This window comes from Dromaius novaehollandiae, chromosome 1, assembly GCF_036370855.1.
Source record: "Dromaius novaehollandiae isolate bDroNov1 chromosome 1, bDroNov1.hap1, whole genome shotgun sequence".
In the NCBI taxonomy this organism is placed as follows: Eukaryota; Metazoa; Chordata; class Aves; order Casuariiformes; family Dromaiidae; genus Dromaius; species Dromaius novaehollandiae.
In genome coordinates, this window is record NC_088098.1 from 109463638 (window position 1) to 109480546 (window position 16909).

The 16909-nt window shown below is 39.2% G+C and overlaps 1 protein-coding gene across 1 annotated transcript in view; it reads right to left on the reverse strand.

Moving 5' to 3' along the window:
• Window positions 1-16909, reverse strand: part of SAMSN1 (SAM domain, SH3 domain and nuclear localization signals 1) — a 93293-nt gene that overhangs the window by 15385 nt on the left and 60999 nt on the right. Inside the window, exons 11-12 of the mRNA XM_026107973.2 lie at window positions 2259-2330; window positions 1547-1702 (exon numbers count right to left, since the gene is read on the reverse strand). Of these exons, the coding sequence (XP_025963758.2) occupies window positions 1547-1702; window positions 2259-2330 (228 nt within the window). The remainder of the gene's footprint in view (window positions 1-1546; window positions 1703-2258; window positions 2331-16909) is intronic.

Consider the following 16909-nt stretch of genomic DNA (forward strand, 5'->3'; position numbering starts at 1 on the left):
CATTAGCTTCAAAACCCAGTGTATTTCAGAATTAACAGAAACCTGTCTTTCACACAAAATCTAATGGTGTGGTGTAGCAAATTGGCCCATTGAAGTTATTGCATCAAATCACACCTCAGAAATCAAAGCTTATAGACATAATAAATTCAAAACAGTAAGATCCATACTTCAGTCACAGCTAACTTAGAGATGATGTAACAGCTAAAAGAATTACAGTGAGCTTGCAAAGGAAGCAATTTCTTCATCTAATTGCATCACATTGTCAATGTGCGTGATATCCTGATGCAACTGAGACGTCACCTAGTACTTAGGATGTTACATCAGAACATCCAGTTCTATTCAGAACACGGTCACTTTTCAGAAAAATGTTAATCACTCATCAGTCAACTGATGAAGTCAAGCAAAGGTGACAGTGCATATATGAAGTAGAGACCTATACAGGTGCATATATGGCATATCACCAAAATTAAAGATTATATTGGTTTTCAACAAGGAGAGTGCTAGTTACACCCATCAGGAGCACAACCCACTGATTAATCAGTGGACCAGTACTGATTGTCATCAGCTACTGCAGGAATGAAGATTGCACCATATGTGTGCCCAGTGAGATATTTCATTGAATTCCTGTCACGTGAACAGTTGCAGTAAATGTGCAGAATGTAAATGCTGAACTTTTGATTTTTCTCTCCAAAAATCATGGATTGCATCCTCCTGAATTTTAGCACAAAGTACAAACTAAGCTCATAACAGGGAAATACAATAGCCTGTAAAACACTATGTTATGGTTGCAAAGTTTCTTCTTCATTTTTCCTAATTATTTGATATTGACCCATGTATGAGATAGGATGCAGGCCTAGGTAGGCTGAGTCAGGATGACCAGTCCTTTTTTATGTGTTTTAAAATTTGGAACTCATTGACCCAAGCCATTGAGAAAACAGGGTTTGCAGGGTGCATAAAGGATTAGATGTTTTTATGTTTAATAAAGATATTACCTTGAAGATCACTTTGATTAGATAAGGTAAAAGCAAATAAGGCACAGGAGCTGTCATGCTCTAGGATGCTGGCTACCCTCTGCAGAATGGGCTTTGGAAAAAATTCTTGTATTCAAAACATTTGATAAATTCTCCTAATAAAGCATTTTGTATAGGTTGGGTATCAGACTAGACTGGGTTCATCCAGCACTCCCAAGTGTTCACATCAAGAGGTTTTTTTGTAATGGTTATACAAATGTGGAATTATTGATTTTGTAAGACACACTTCCACTTATTGATGACAAAGCAAAATCTTCAATGATATAAAACACTTATGTCTATCTTGGGCCTTTATGGTGTGAGGCTGTAAGTGTATATATGCATGTGCATATACATTAATACACACAGGAAAGAGAAGGTGCATATTAAAAGCTGTTTTAATTCAGTATGTGTAACCATGTTTTTATGGATCCTTGTAACTCACAGCTGCTTGAAACATGAAAAAGGAAAAAGCACAAAACATTTTTACTTCACATGCATTATCATCAAATACATTATTCTTGAGCTGTATTTACCATCTCCTCAGAGAGTGCCTTGATGTACTTTTTACCCATCTTTTTCTTCATGGTAAGGGAAATGGCTCTCATCTTCTTACCCAAGCTTCCTCCATTACTTGCTGCTTTACCATGTACTGCATATCCAACATCGCTTATAGTCTCCAATTCAGATATCTGGTTTGAAATAGAAAAGTAAGCAACAACTCGCCATGAAAATAAAATCTGGTGTCCTGGAGTAAAAATTACAGAAAAATACTTAGGACACCCATGCCATTAGGATGACTAAAGTCATAGCCATTTTCCTGAGGAACTGTGTACCTAAACAGTTTTGCAACAAACCACTGTATGTGTGAATGACAGAAAGAAAATACGTATTATGCTAGAAAAAGTTGTTTCTCTTTGTCTATGGTCCTCGATCCAAAAAGAGGTGAGGTAATTTATGTAGGGTACTTGAAAACAAACAAGAAACATCTCTGGATTGCATGAATGTATAAATTACTTTGGGAACATGCCAACCTGAGGTGTATTTTTGTGTTTTTGAAAAATTGTTTCTAATCTTCATATCAAAGTAACAAAATTTACATGCAATTCTCTTGTTCATTTTCACAAGGACTCAATCACCCAAATAAGAGCCAGGTACATCACTGAAGTTCTCACCAGTGTAAAATTTACACACAAGTTCTCTGTCATGGGAAAGAACTGAAGAAAGTGAAGTAGTGGTGGTACAGACCTCAGCTGAATCATCTGCCTTTGATATTGAGTGATGTCTGAAACGGTCAAAGCTTCCAAAACTGCTTGTGCGCTGTAAAGAAACAAAAGAAAAAATTTAACTTAGTGACAGTATTTTGTTATATTATTAAGACTTAAATACAACTGAAAGTCACCTGTTTCTGTTAAAAATTCCTTGCAGATTAGTAGACCATGAACTACTACAGTTAACTGGAAAAAAACTAGGAGGTAACTAGAGGGACGAATTATGCCTGTACAGCTGGAAACACGAGAATGAGTAAGAGAAATAACACTGCTTCATATACGAATTAGATAATGGCTATGATCTGAGTTCTGCATCAGTTCCACAGCAGTTATACACTGACATCAGTGAGTTACTTCTAGGTTACATTGCTCTCTGCGAGATCAGTATAAAACTATTTGCATAAGCATCAAGCGAGCTGGAGAATTGGCTATGGTGCTGCAAACTGTTGCAATTTAGTTTTATAGTTTTCTTTCTCAACCAGGGACAGCTGCTGGAGACTGTTGAAGGCCTCAGTCAGCAGGAATCGTCTGGGACCTTTGAGAATTCTGAATATATTTTGTCTGAAATACACACTTTGGGGAGGGAACTTTGGGTTATTATGTAAAATAAACTATGTAAGAGAATAATCCAGCGGGTCCTATGTTTTTTATCCAATCCTCCAATTTGAAAATCTGATTCTTAAACATAAAGGGTACAATTTTTTCCCCTGTGCCACGGCTGTGCTTAACATAAGAAAGGCTGTACTACCTGCACTGTGCATTAGGACCATGAATGGGTTGCTCTTATTTCCTTCTCATCTGGGCTCTTTCCGACGTGGATAATTGACATGGTAAGAATGGCACAGCACATTTTTGCAATAGGGAGTGCTGTTTCTCCCACAGAACTACCGGCCGGGTATCCCCATGCAGGATCCCCTGGCACTGCCCTGCTGGATTGGCAAACTGCACAAAGCTGGCATCGATGACAAGTCAGAAGTCTCTTTTGAAAGTATGGACCTAAATCACAGCCAAAATTCTGACATTTATCAACAATACAGTATCTTTTAAGGGCTTGTTTTACATTTTCACTAGTACTCAATACTAAGTTAAGACCAACTCCTTCCTTTAATTTTCAGTCTTCCGTAGTAAATGGAAGTCTTTTAATACAGTACTGATACTTGAACAGGATTTATTATCTTATACTACTCAATAACATCTCAGTATGTATCTCAGTACCCAAAATCCTCTCTGGAGGAAAGAACACTAAACTAAATGGTGACCCACAAACTGAATCATGACCCACATCTTGAATCATTTAATCAGCAATGATTTGAAACTACCTGGCTACAAGATTTCCCTGTATGGATTCTTCCATTTTCCTCACCCATGTGATTTCAGCCAAAGTGCTTCCTTGCTCCACTGCTCTCTTCCCACCTACTCATATCAGCACTCTCCTCATCTGCCCCAGGTTTCTACTGTGCCTGGCATGCCCCTTTCCCCTGGCATCTCCAGCCAACTCCTTCAGCTTTCTGCCTGGGAATTAACTGCACAAGACCGAGAAGGGCCTGCTAGCTCTTTGGCCTGGTCAACTGTTTCAAGAAGCTTTCAAGTCTTCTCTATCAGGTCAGAGCCTGAATATCTGACAGTTTTCACCAGTTAGTCTCAGACATGACAGAGGTAGATCATCCTTTGGGCGACAGATGAGGAGGAGGAAAGAACTGGTTTCATAGCTGGTGCATTGCCCGTGTTCATGTCATCAGACATGTTTAATGCTGGCGTGAACCTGCTTCCAGTAATGCTAACGAGAAATCACTCAGTGAACTCTAATTACACGAACACCGAGTGCCTCTGAAGACATCCTGTGCCACATCCATCCTCAGTTCCCCATCCAGCAACAGGGCACGCTGTGGAGCTGCCATGCTCTGAAAAGCTGCAAAACCAAATCCCTTCTTGAGCTGAGACCTAAGTAAAAATTTCAGTGTCTGGCAAATTTCTGATTGCTAATATAGTACTGTACCTATTCTGCCCACAGTTACCAAGCCACTCTTTCCTTACACTCTCTTTTTCTGGCTCCAGTTACTCCTCTGAGGGGCTCATCGGTAAAAATATTGTGCTGCTGATGGTGCACAGGGTGAGAAGTTAGCATTCAGGCTTAGCGCTTGTGGTGTTAAGGAAGGAGCTCATCAGAGTGATCCCAACTATGCAGAGTACACACACACCTCCCCTGGGTATTTCCATTCCCGAAGGACCCCATCTTATTCTGTCCCTGCTCATAAATCACAGGGTTACTACCCATATTAGCTCCTTCAGCTCTTACATACAGTTGTCTTTAAACTAAAAATAGTTGGCAGAGAGGGCGAAAAATAAGACAAAAAAAAGCTGTGGGAAACCATATGAAAACATTTGGTCTTAAAGTCTCCATTTAAAAAGACAAAAAAATCAGCATCCTCTGGAACACAACTGAAAATAAAAGCTCCTTGCTGTTTCTTTTCCCTGTTTTCCCCACACTTTTTTTTTTTTTTTTTTTTTTTTTACTAACTAGCTCTCTTCCCCCCCCCCCCCCCAAAAAAAAAAAAATAATAATAATGTGGACACAGCAGTGCAACAGGCCTGAGCACAGCCAGGAAGAGGAGGAAGGTGTACCCACATTTTGAGTATATGTTCTAACCATTGCAACTTAAGAGAAACTGAGACCGCATTTTTTCAACTAACATTTCTGTGCATATCTAACCTGAAAAAATCTTTCCAGCTAAAGGTTATTTGGAGAAGCTGACCAAGATTTGTGAATATTTTTGGACAAGTAAAATGACATATACTATTCACTAGGGAGAAAAGAAAAAAGAAAAAAATCACACAGCTCTCTTCTTAATTGATTGTAATCTCTCAGAAAATCTCTGTTGGTGAAACACTGGTTTATTTGTTTGGTTTTTTTGCTATGAAATTGAAAAAGGACAGTTTAGCCTGTACACTTAAATTTTATCTAAAATTCCCAGGAAGACCTTTGCTATTAACTAGCTGAACAATATCCTGTGACAGGGGGTTAGTTCAATAGTATGATATAAAAACATAGCCCCAAGGATTATGGTTCTATTAGACAGGATTAACACCTTTCCCTGGCTTGTCAACCCAGCCAAATACGCCCTGCAGCATGGAGCAGGAGGGACAGACCGAGGGAGGCTGGGCTGGGATTCGCGACAACATTGGGAAAGTATAAAGTAGTTTCACACGGTGATCTCTGAACATACACTGACCTTTCTGTTGCATTCAATCATTTCAAGATGTCTAGTAGGAATAACTGTATATTAAAGTGCAGATATGCTGCAAATACTTTAGAAGAAATAGAGGGAAAACAGTGTTTATTGTTGGTCTTGCTCATAAACAGCTTGAGCATGGGGAAATCAGTTATTCTTTTTCGACTCTTGAAGCAACTTTATATCCTGCATGGGCAGAAGCCTTGGGCTATTTTGTAGTGTACCTCAGTGTTGCTTCATACCTATTAAATATTAATAAGGGTTACAGGATGATTTCCACTATTCTAGATAATGGTCTTGTTGCACTAGAGAGCACTAAATAGGGCTGCTTCAGCAATTCCTTATACTAACTTTTTCCATTAAGTAATCAATAGCTACCACCTTTTAAAAATGTATTCAACCCCATTATACTGATAACAAAAGGTAGATTTAGAAGCCACGGGCTACAAAGGGAACAGGACTATTACTTTCAGCAGCGTCAGTCACTGCATTAGTGTCAGGGAACACCTATTTTGTGAAGATAAGGCAGGCCTTACTTCCAGGTGAAGGGAAGCTTTTAAAGTAAATGCAAAACTACTAGGAGAAAATATGCTATTGATTTTTGATAACAGTATTCTACAAAATTAAGTGATTTTGCTGGCTAAATTCATGCAAGACCTACTGATGGACACATTAAGCAAATATGAATTTGCTCAGTAAAAGCTAATGCAGGCATGCGAAGAAAAAAAAAAAAAAAAAAATCAAAAAACCACACTTGTTTTTCCACAAAAGGACTGATCAACTGATGCCTACAAATCAATGCATTAACTTTCATGTTTTCCTTTCTGGTATTCCAAATTAGTATAATGGAAAATATCAAAGACATTTCAGTATTTTAACTCCTTCTTCCACCTCTTCCCGTATCTATAATTCCCTGAAATCCAGGAACTCTAAATAATCATTTTAAGGAGATAAATGGCATATAATTGTTTTTAATTTTAATTTGGACATTCTACAGTTTGTGATCAGGCTTGTCTGCAAATAGCCTATCATTTTCCCCAGAAAATGGCATAGTATACAAACAGAAAAGCAGCAACAACAGACTCTGCAATCCTTGCCTTTCTGTTATAAAATAAGCTGGCCTCGTAGAGCAAATCATAGGATAGTTCTTATGATAAACTAGTCAGAGCTTCTCCAGGTCTAAAGACAACCTTTTAGCCAAAACTGACAGCAGTCATCCTGCTAAATAATCATATTTGGATAATTTACACTACTCAGATCTGTTTCCCTGCTGTGAGAAATTCTGGCCCATTTCGTTTTGCTTCAGTCCTATTCAAAATAGCATTTAAGTCCAGTGTGACGCAATGCCTTCGTACTGACCCTCTCACACAAGTAAATCTCCTGAAATTCCTCTGTACATTTTTCATTTTTAGCTTCCATTCATCCCTAGACTGCCCAGACCAGGTAAGCTGTATAGGGGCAAATGCAATAATAAGGGAGCTCAGCAGGCTGCCCAATTTCCTCGCCTGCTGCAGACACTTTTATTCTTCCCTCTCTGCACACAAGAAGCCCCAGTAGCTCCCAAGAGGACAGACTGTGCCCACTACTCCGATCTACGGAGATAAGTGGAGGTAGGGAAGGCTCAGTATTTGATTCATTTCATCTATTCTCTGATGTTTCCAGTCCCTTCAAAATGAGGGGACCATTCTGGGAATGAAATTTAGGGTTAGCAAAGTATGCATGATTATGACTCTGCTAGCTTATTTTACCTCTTGCATCAAAGAAAATTGTCTCCTGCTTTCCTAGAAGGAAAGATAGCAAATTTTAAGTTTTGGGATGTTCTGTGGGGAAGAAGAAAACAACCCTCACTTATGTATAAAGAATTACTATTTGCATACATGATTCAGTAACTCTCAAAAGTGTAATCAAGAAGTGGGGAAAAAAAAGACATCATGACCTCCTTACCTTAGAGATTTTTCCTATTTACACATTAGTTACACATATACAACATCTGACCACTAACCAAGCTATTAATATTACTTCATAGCCCACACAAAATGTGGTCTAAACCTTGTTCTTCACTAGTCAAAAGCAATAAAAAAGATACACCTTGTTCTTGCTAACTCAAATAGGGCAATCTACTGAAATGGCATTTTTAACTGGCTTAAAAATGACTCTATAAAAGACTCTTGTTGTTAACGTGGCCTGGTATTCAGTAACTGTATGGGGGTGGGGAGACAGAGGCAGAGAGGTCTTGGAACAAAACTGCAACCATGAAGCATCAGAGCAAACACCATGATTTTAATGATGGAAAATGACTGGAAAATAAAAAGGTGTATAAAAAAAATGAGTTAATCATAGTTAGCACTCCTCCAGGTCAACCAACATCACGTTTCAAAGTAAACATTGAGCAGTTGTTTTATCAGACTCTCTATCTGTTACGAGCCGCAGCCTCCTCTCAAGCCATAACCAATGCTTGCATAAAACTTGTGGCTCCTGATAACTCACTCTGCATGTCAGCATTTCCCCTGGAAACCCGCTTTCTCCGGTGCTTTCGAAACTGTGGCCCCATCCCGAAGATGCTTTGTACAGGGGACTGGCTCAGCTGAGAGCAAGAGAGAAGCTGGAGTTTATAAAGGCAGAAGAGGACACGATGGCTTGCAGGAGCAGAGCCCATTTCTGTATGTCTCCCTGTGGAAGATGCAAAGCTCATAAGAAGCCTGAGCAAAAATGGCAATTTGACCCAGCAAAAAATGTTCGTATTGGTTTAACAAGGTAGTGAGGAACTAAATAAAGAGGTAATTCAAGAAACAGTGATCTTACCATTGAGAATGGTTTTTACAACTGAGTTTTACAAAATGTGGAAGGGGGGAGGGATCTGACTGCTCATTCTTTAAGTGCACATTGACCCCGAAATTCAAACACCTGCCTGGTTACTGCAGAGCACTCGCAGCTCCCTGGGAAAAAAGGCACCGCAAGTGCTCTTTTGGCAATCTGTCCAATTCTGGGAGTGTGCACACAGGTATTTGCAATAATTATGTAATTAAGACTTTATTATTTATATGACATTTAATTAAAAGTGACTTTCAGTGGCACACAAAACCATGAAAAGAAAATGACTTTAAAAGAAGGTTAAGGATGTGTGACAAACTCCGAGGAGCTATGAAAGTGACAGTTAAGGACTTGGCACGATGTGCACTTCTACCGCGCTGTTACCCTTTTCTACCCTTCGTTTACACGTGGGCAGAAACAGCTAGGGACAAACCTTGAAATCCACCCTCCACAAAGCCATACCTGCAGTAAAAGGGAGTGCTGTCTGAGTAAAGACTGGTTAAACTCTACATATGAATTGCAGGCTATGATCTTTATTCCCTTAAATACCAACATCTTTTCTCTCCTGAAACGTCCTCCTCCCTGAACCAGAGTAATTCACACGCAAATTCCCATATTTTAAATGCATCACCTTGTTTTAATTAAAGTCCTTCCACTACTTACTTATACAGCATGATTTTATTAACGCTGCGTTTTATCTAGGCCCTGATCTTGCAGAGTGCAATTGGATTTCTCATGTGAGAGAAATCGCTCTCGTGCACGTTTGCAGGACAGGCTTCACAGAACAAAGAAAATGTATACACCAAATATGAGCTAAGAAGATTGCACTCCCAGAGTACTCCATTTTAAAGGGAACCCAGGGCCTCTCCAGCATGCACAGAACAGGACAGGGTTTGTGGCCAACGTACTCTCCTAGCCAAGGTGGAAATCGCCTGTGTGTGTTTATCACTGAATACTCCCACACTAGAACAGAAGCAGCAATAAGGAACCTACTGCCTTGTTGTGCTATAGATAGACCATACACAGAATAGTCCAGGGAAACACAGCACGTCAGAGGGCTTTGCTGTTCCCTTCTGCAAGGGTGAAAAGTGGTGGCAGCTGCTGATGGTGGCATACTTGCCTGCCAACCCCGGAGTAAAGCAGCAAGGGCTAGGCAGATAATATTCCTGCCTGGTATGATAGTGTTTTGATCAGCAGTTCTGAGGCTGTTGTACCCCAGCCATACAAGACCCTTCACAGAGGTTATTTGGATAGCAGGACGAGCCTCCTTGCCTATCTTATGTTTCATTCACGCCAGACATGGGAGCTGGTCCTGCTCCCAGGGAGGTCACCAAGAATGAAATGCAGCTTCTATATTCCTTGGTAGGGAGAGGCACAAATACTCCTTTGAATGACCTTGCAAAGGGAACCAAGATTAAAAGGTAACTTCTAAGTCACAGTTAAATCTGACCATCCTGAAAGCTCATTTGGTTTTTGAGGAGTAAGCAAACTTTGGAAAACCCTTACACAAGTTTTACTGCAGTCCTACAGACTTATCCTTGACAACAGGTAATGACCAACAATAAGCTAATTCTAAGAAAGTTGGGGAGAGGGAGAGTTAGTTTTTATTACTTTTAAATGAGTGTTTGATACATCATGTTGGTTCCCCTGATTAATGTTCACAGCAAACTCAGCCATTGGAGTTGTAATGTTTCTGCAAGCTTCCCTACAGCAAAGCTTAGCCATTAATTCAGTGGCATATGTCAGCTCAGCAGAGCAAGGTCACTCTTCTCTTTCAAGGGGAACCTTTTTAGAAATAATAAAACTGACAGAAAGTTCTTTTTTGCATGCTTTATGTCACCTGAGGTTGAGTGCTGCAGTTAATATCACAGAGCTTATAAACATTCCCATCTTCAGCAGTCTCCAACCACACTGAGCTTTTGGAACCTAAATTCTTCTTTTTTTTTCCCTCCTCTCTCCTCTTTTTTTTTTGGGGGGGGGGGGGGAAGGGGAGGGTGTAATATAATGACAGTTTTATCTGGGACAGATATACTGTATGTAATCCTAAATGAGAAAAAAAAACCCAAATCTTTTCTTAGGCTCTTTAGAGGAGAAATTTTGGAAGCCATTAAGATACTGCTGATCTGCTTGTAGTTTGCATTAGGATGTTAGTGCTTAGAGAAGATGACATAGATTAAGGTCTTTGTCTCCATCTGTTTCTACCTTTGGCTAAAAGGTGTGAAAATTTACTTAAAATATTACTGGTTCATCTTGTTTTCATTTTACTGTCAACTGATACTGCAGGCTGGAAATATGTATAAACACATAACGTAAACAAGAACACAAAGTTAACTGATGTATTTATAGAATCATTTTAAGATGCAAGTAAATAAAGATGCATTAGTCATCTGTTATGATGGCTAATTGCAACTGGAACTTATTTATTGGGATACAAATATTGCAGAGAATGATAAACAAGAACTAACTGAAGAATAAGATCTAAACAATAGGCCAATTTTTCCCCCTCATTATCTCCCTTCAGACATCCTGACTACCTTTGATTAATGAATCTGTAGCAAGATTAGCTGAAATTGCCTTAATGGAGATGCACTATAGTGGAGTAGCAAAATTCAGAACGCTATCTGCCATCAGTCACTGTGAATTTTAGTGTTTCATCAAATTTATATAGCCATTTATTTACATTATTTTTATCCTGGAGAACAATAAAAAAACAAAAACAAATGACTACTCTTATTACAGTGGGCTAATCCTTGACTCCTCTACAGCGATGACAAAAGTCACCATCTTTTTTTCCCTGCATCTATGCTCCCCTGTCAGAAGGCTTACTTTCTGTGTTTGCTTATTGCCATCGATGGGTCATAGTTGTCCTTACCATCCTGTTGAAGGTACTGGCACACTTATTTCATTGCAGCCTTCCAACTGCACATACATGCACAAAATATGCCTGGGAATTTAAAATAGGCTCATTGGAGATTTGAATTCATAAAATAAACTTGATAAGCTTTTGGCATGGGGACCACTAAGCTGAAAGAAGGCTTCCAGCTCAGACTTTCTTAGTGATTTAGCAATGCCTAAAAATATTTCTTAGTACAGCATATACAAGTTAAATTCTAGGTTTATTGCTTTTGTAACGTAAGTTCCATAACTGCAATTCCAGGAAAAAAAAATCTAGTCTTCTGAAGACAAGATAGCATCCTAATTCTGTTCAGGACATTTTTATACCAGAAATGAATGTATACAAGCAACAGCTCCCTGGGGGTGCTGGATGCAGCAAATAGTGTGAGTCTAGTACTGGCGCATCAGTTCCCCTCTCTCCATTCAATTATCTCTGTGGCAGTGGGTTTATTGTGATTGCAGCTCAGCTGAAAACTATAGTTTCATTTCATGGAAGACAAATGAACCAGACACTTGAACTGCATTTCCATTCTGGTGCAGTACAAAATTGAAACTAAGCTTTTCTTCTCCTCCTGCTCCTCCAGCCTCCATGAAAAACACACATAACAGAGAACCACACAAATGAGATGATTCTACCAACACACAGACACCAGTAAGCACTTCTAGGTGATAGGTGTCAAGGCCATACTCCAAATCCCACAGGGACTCAGATCAGGTCTACAGCTGTGAAGGTAATTACACCAGCTACAGGGTTTTAAGCTTTCATGAGCAGATAGGAACCCTTCCATTCTTCCCATACCCTCAGATGCTAACCAATATCCCATACATATAGTTTTCACATATTTTACCCACATAGACAGAAACATTCTCCAACACTACAAAAAGACACTCAGCAAGCATATGTAAGAGCTACTACAGAGAAGGGAAGAAAACTACGGAAATATCCCACCAGACAGTATCAAAGCAGCCTTACCTCACATTTATGATTACAACTGACTGCCCGCTCAACTGTTAACAGTCATTTTACACACCCACTTCACAGGCTCTGAGCTGCTCATCCATCAGTGAACCATGTACCCTCTTTGACTCTATGAAGCCCTTTCTGGGCTTCACATCTGACCTTAAAAAGGAGACAGACAGACAGAATAATGAGAGAAAAACAGCTCAGCTGTGGAGAGCAAAAGCAATTCATGAGTGGTAAAGCTCAACATCCTCTTTGCACAGGTGAAGACAGCAGAGAATCGAGCTTCCTGAGTTCTTTCAGCTGTCTTGGCCACCTTGTTATCTCATCTTCACACATCTGCTTCCGGCTGTGCTGTTGCTAAGCAAAGCCGACTCCTTTATCTCACTGCTGCAAGCTATCTGTGATAAAGCTCTATCTCAGTCTCAAACATAATGAAAGAGGGGAAAACAAGGGAAAGCAAGACACTGCATCATCATTTTTCCTTGCTTTCTGGTTGAACAACACTCCTGTGGTAATTCTTCTGCCTGAAGATGCCATGAGAAACCCTACAGAAAACCCCCAAACCAAGTACTCAGATATTTCAGTAGCCCGAGATCTCACTTACCTTTCAACATACTAGAAAAGCAGTCCCACAGCACCCTTTGAATGAAGTCAGTATAACCAAGTAGAGGAACTCACTACTTCCTATAGTTCTCAAGCAAGTAATCATTCAGCATCCAATGGAAATCAAGGACAGGAGACTGAGATTACATTGATTTTCTTGTGAAGAGATGATAAAAGAGATGAAGGCATAAAACGGTAGAAAAGAGACTGAGAATGCATAAAGAAGACATAATGGTGCAGAACATCAGTTGCATCTCCAGATCTTTTTTCCCAGAGAAGGGCTTTCTTGTCAGCCTCTGAATGCTGGATGATAGTTAAAGATGACAAACTCCTTGCTGTTGACATTCACCTTACCAAAAAGATGCCAGTGCTTGTTAGGACTGGCAACCAAGCACCTTAAAGACTGCGTACAGGTGAAATTGTTATCCATCTTTCTGTATATCCATGGAATAAACCAAAGAGATACAAGGAAGAAAAATGGCAGTGTGGTGTGTATATGTACAGTCAAAGCAGCAGCTTGCTGAAGCAGTTCAAAATCTCCAGACTTTTCCCTAGGATGGAATTTCAGTCTCAGATTTAAGAATAAAAAAAATAAAAATATGCTCTTGGGCACACTGTAAGTGGAGGAAGATATAAAAACCTAGAAAGGTAACAGTAGGTGGATATATATGAAAGATTTCACTTGGAAAAAGGTTGTTGACGACTCATCTTCCTTTAGAATACCAACACGCATGCACACCATCTCCTTCATCTGATGTGTGAAACACAGTTTTCCATTACGATTATTTAAAGAGCACATGACTAAATATTCAGAGCGTATGTAATCTGCAACCTCATGCAAAGCAGCAAAATGTCCAGAGCAAAACCACTGACATTGCTAATTTGTGGAAAACAGTGCAACTGTTCCTGATATCGAAAGTAACTCTGCTGTCTCTGCTGCAAGCTTTCAGAAGATAAAGGTAAAGAGATATCGTGAGGACAGAGGCCCAGAATACTTTTGTTTTCTCTTCCCGGAATAGTTAACGCCTGTGATTCCAGCTCACATCAAATGAGCGATTCTTCTGGCTAAAGTGTTTGTAGCCATCCACAAATTGCATATACCTCCTGGGCAGTGATTACCCTATAATGACTTAAAGCTGGATTTACACTCTGACGTAGTTTACTAGAAAAATGTTTAAAACCTATGAAGAACTATAGGCCACATCCTCTGCCTTTCCTGTCCCTATACAGCTACTACTGTTTTTCAAGCAATGATGGGTCTCCTGGTCAATGTTTGATCTGGGGTCTTCTTGGTTTCCTAGAAACATGATATTGAAGCAAGTCAAATGCTCTATAAAACTACTTAAAGAAGTAGGAGATAAATAGGTTTCAGTGGATGTATGCTGATATATTTCACCTTAGTATTTGTGTGGCAGTATTTATTGGAGAGTGGAGTTATATGCTGGTGTGGTTGATAGTCCAGTTTTCAAAAATGGCCCTAGAAGGCAGTTCAGGCATGCTCCTTGAAATGCTTTTGCTTGCTTAGAGAAACAGATGACAAACTTAACTGGGATTGTAACTGTCAGCAAAACTTCTATTTCTATGAAAATATTTCCTTCAGGAAATTTGTTTTCACTTGTTTTAAAATACTCAAATATCTAAGGATTTAAGTCTGACTAGTGATACAGAATCAAGGCAAGGAATTATTTTTTCCACAAAGTTGGTCAACATTTGAAAGGTGCTATAATCAAGGGAATTCTCTACCACAAAAGAGGCCAGGACTGGACCAGGCCACAGATTTTCCTTGCTTTTTCCTCTGACAGGTAAGGTAGTCAGTAGTTGTGTGGGCCCTCAATGTACCTATGTATCAATCTGAACACCAGAATGGGGAGTCTGGACATCCTCATCCACCTACTGGCAAGGGGGAGAAGACTGTTCTTTTCCCCCAAGACCACAAAAACCCTGGAATTTTAGAACCTTTTATAAGATATACATTAACTTACATATTAAGACACAAGCAGCCTGAAAAGAAAACTTTCTGAGCCTGCTATTGATGAAAATCCCCAAATTAATGCATTTTGGCTGAAGATCAATAGTTAAAAACAAGATCCTAATACAAATGAAAAAAGAGATATAAGAGGAGCAGCAGTACGATTGTGAAGCCTTCCACTCACACAGGAAAAATAATCCAAGGTTAACTCTAACCTTGTTCTAGTTTTTTATGAAGCCTGAGGGAGACAGGAAACACCTTTTGATGAGTCACTTGTAATCCCCTTTTTCCCCATCTACACATACATGGTTATTTCTAGTATCATTTTTTTCTTTCTCCAAACCTTTTTGGATAAAGGCCCACAGGTATTTCCACTATAAACCAGATTCTTAAAACTACTTCCCAGATGTTGTCATCTGTGTCTGGTTATTTTAACGGAGTTCAAATGTATTTTGACAAATAGTCTTTCTTCAAGAGGCAATGCAGTAAAGACCTTTAATGACAAAACTATGTGTCATCTTTGCCTATGAGCATAAATTTGCACAGCGGGCAGTACGGTGAAAACAGCTTATCATCAACTCATCACCTCTCATCATTGTTAGAATGAAATGCAAATGGAAGTGAACATCACTTCAGTCATGGTTGTGAAAATTAGCATTTGTGACATTAACAGTGGCTCATCTATTATGCACTCAAAATTTCAGGGGGAAAGAAAAGAATATAAAACTTGCTATTTTCAGAACTGTACCAGTCTATACCTTTGAAATAAAATTAAAACCTCAGCTTTCCCCACTCAAGGATAAATCCTATTTAATATTCATTAACACTGAGCAATCTCTTCAGTGCAGATCTTGTCCTACAGAAGATCTAATTATGTCACGAATTATTTTTGGTGTTTAGGTTTGCTGTACCTATTTTCTAGTTTCTTTTCTTTAATACGTATTCTACATTAGAGAATGCTGCACAAGCCACAGTCTGAGAAAAAAGCAGCACCAGAAAACTTGCCTATAGAATCTGTCTGTACTACAGGCTCCAAACACTTAGGCAAGTGATAAACTTTACTCAGATGACAAATCCCATTGAAATCAATGGGATCACAGCTAATTTATTCATTTAAGTGTCTTCAGGATCAGGCCTTCTGTGAAGAATATATACAAAGGGGAAATCCTGGGCTTAATAAATCTATGGGAAAATGTGCAATGATTTCCATGGAGGCAGGATTAATTTAAAGCTTATAAAAAGTAAAATTATTGGTATAAAATAGTACTAGGGAATAAAGTTGCACAGTAAAATATTTTCTTGCATTGGATTTGCCTCTTTATTCTCGTAACCCTGAAAATAAATAATAGTTTATCACCTAAATAAACTAACATGGATGTAATTAGAAGCTTGAACATATTTTTGCCTAAACAAAACACATTGACACTGACCCTAAATTGCTGAATGCCAAAACTAAGCTGTGTGTCAAGCACTAAGCATATTTGGAAGCAGAGTAAGAGAACTAAAATGTCTCAAACCCTTAGCATAAACATAGCTCAGCTGTGTTTCTTCAGTCGAGCCTGGAAAACATGGCATAAAGTTGTATTTACTTCAGCTTGAACTACAGTGGAGAATCATCATGCAGTTCTCAAGTTTACTCTTATTTGTAGGAATTTCAGAGAGAGAAAGAAAGGAATAGGTCTTGTTCAGCACATTACATTGTGTGAAGTGTGCAAGACCAATGCAGGGTGATTTTACAGATTATTTGCACCTTCCCCTGTCATTTACACCTGGTCAAAGGTGTAAAACAGTGCAGAGTGGAATGCAGAGTAGCTGCAAAATGCTTTAACAAGAGGACTAATGTTTTTTTGTTCTTGTGGTGCCAGCGTATGGTGCTGCCCAAAGGACATAAAAGAGAAGATCCTGTATTATTTCTTAGAATGGTTCTCTTACCACCTTTCTAACCCTGCTTCATGCTGCTCCCCAGACAGATACATGGAAATCTGTAATGTCATAAGGGCCAAAGGCTAAAATCAGGTGATTTCAGAGGACATTGTTTCCTTCTCTAAATCAATTGCTCTTCTCCTCCTCTACTCTCTAAGAGGCAGTGGGACAGACTGCACAAACCCATAGCCGAAATACATCTAGTAAAAGCCTCCGTTTCCCCGCTTGCTATA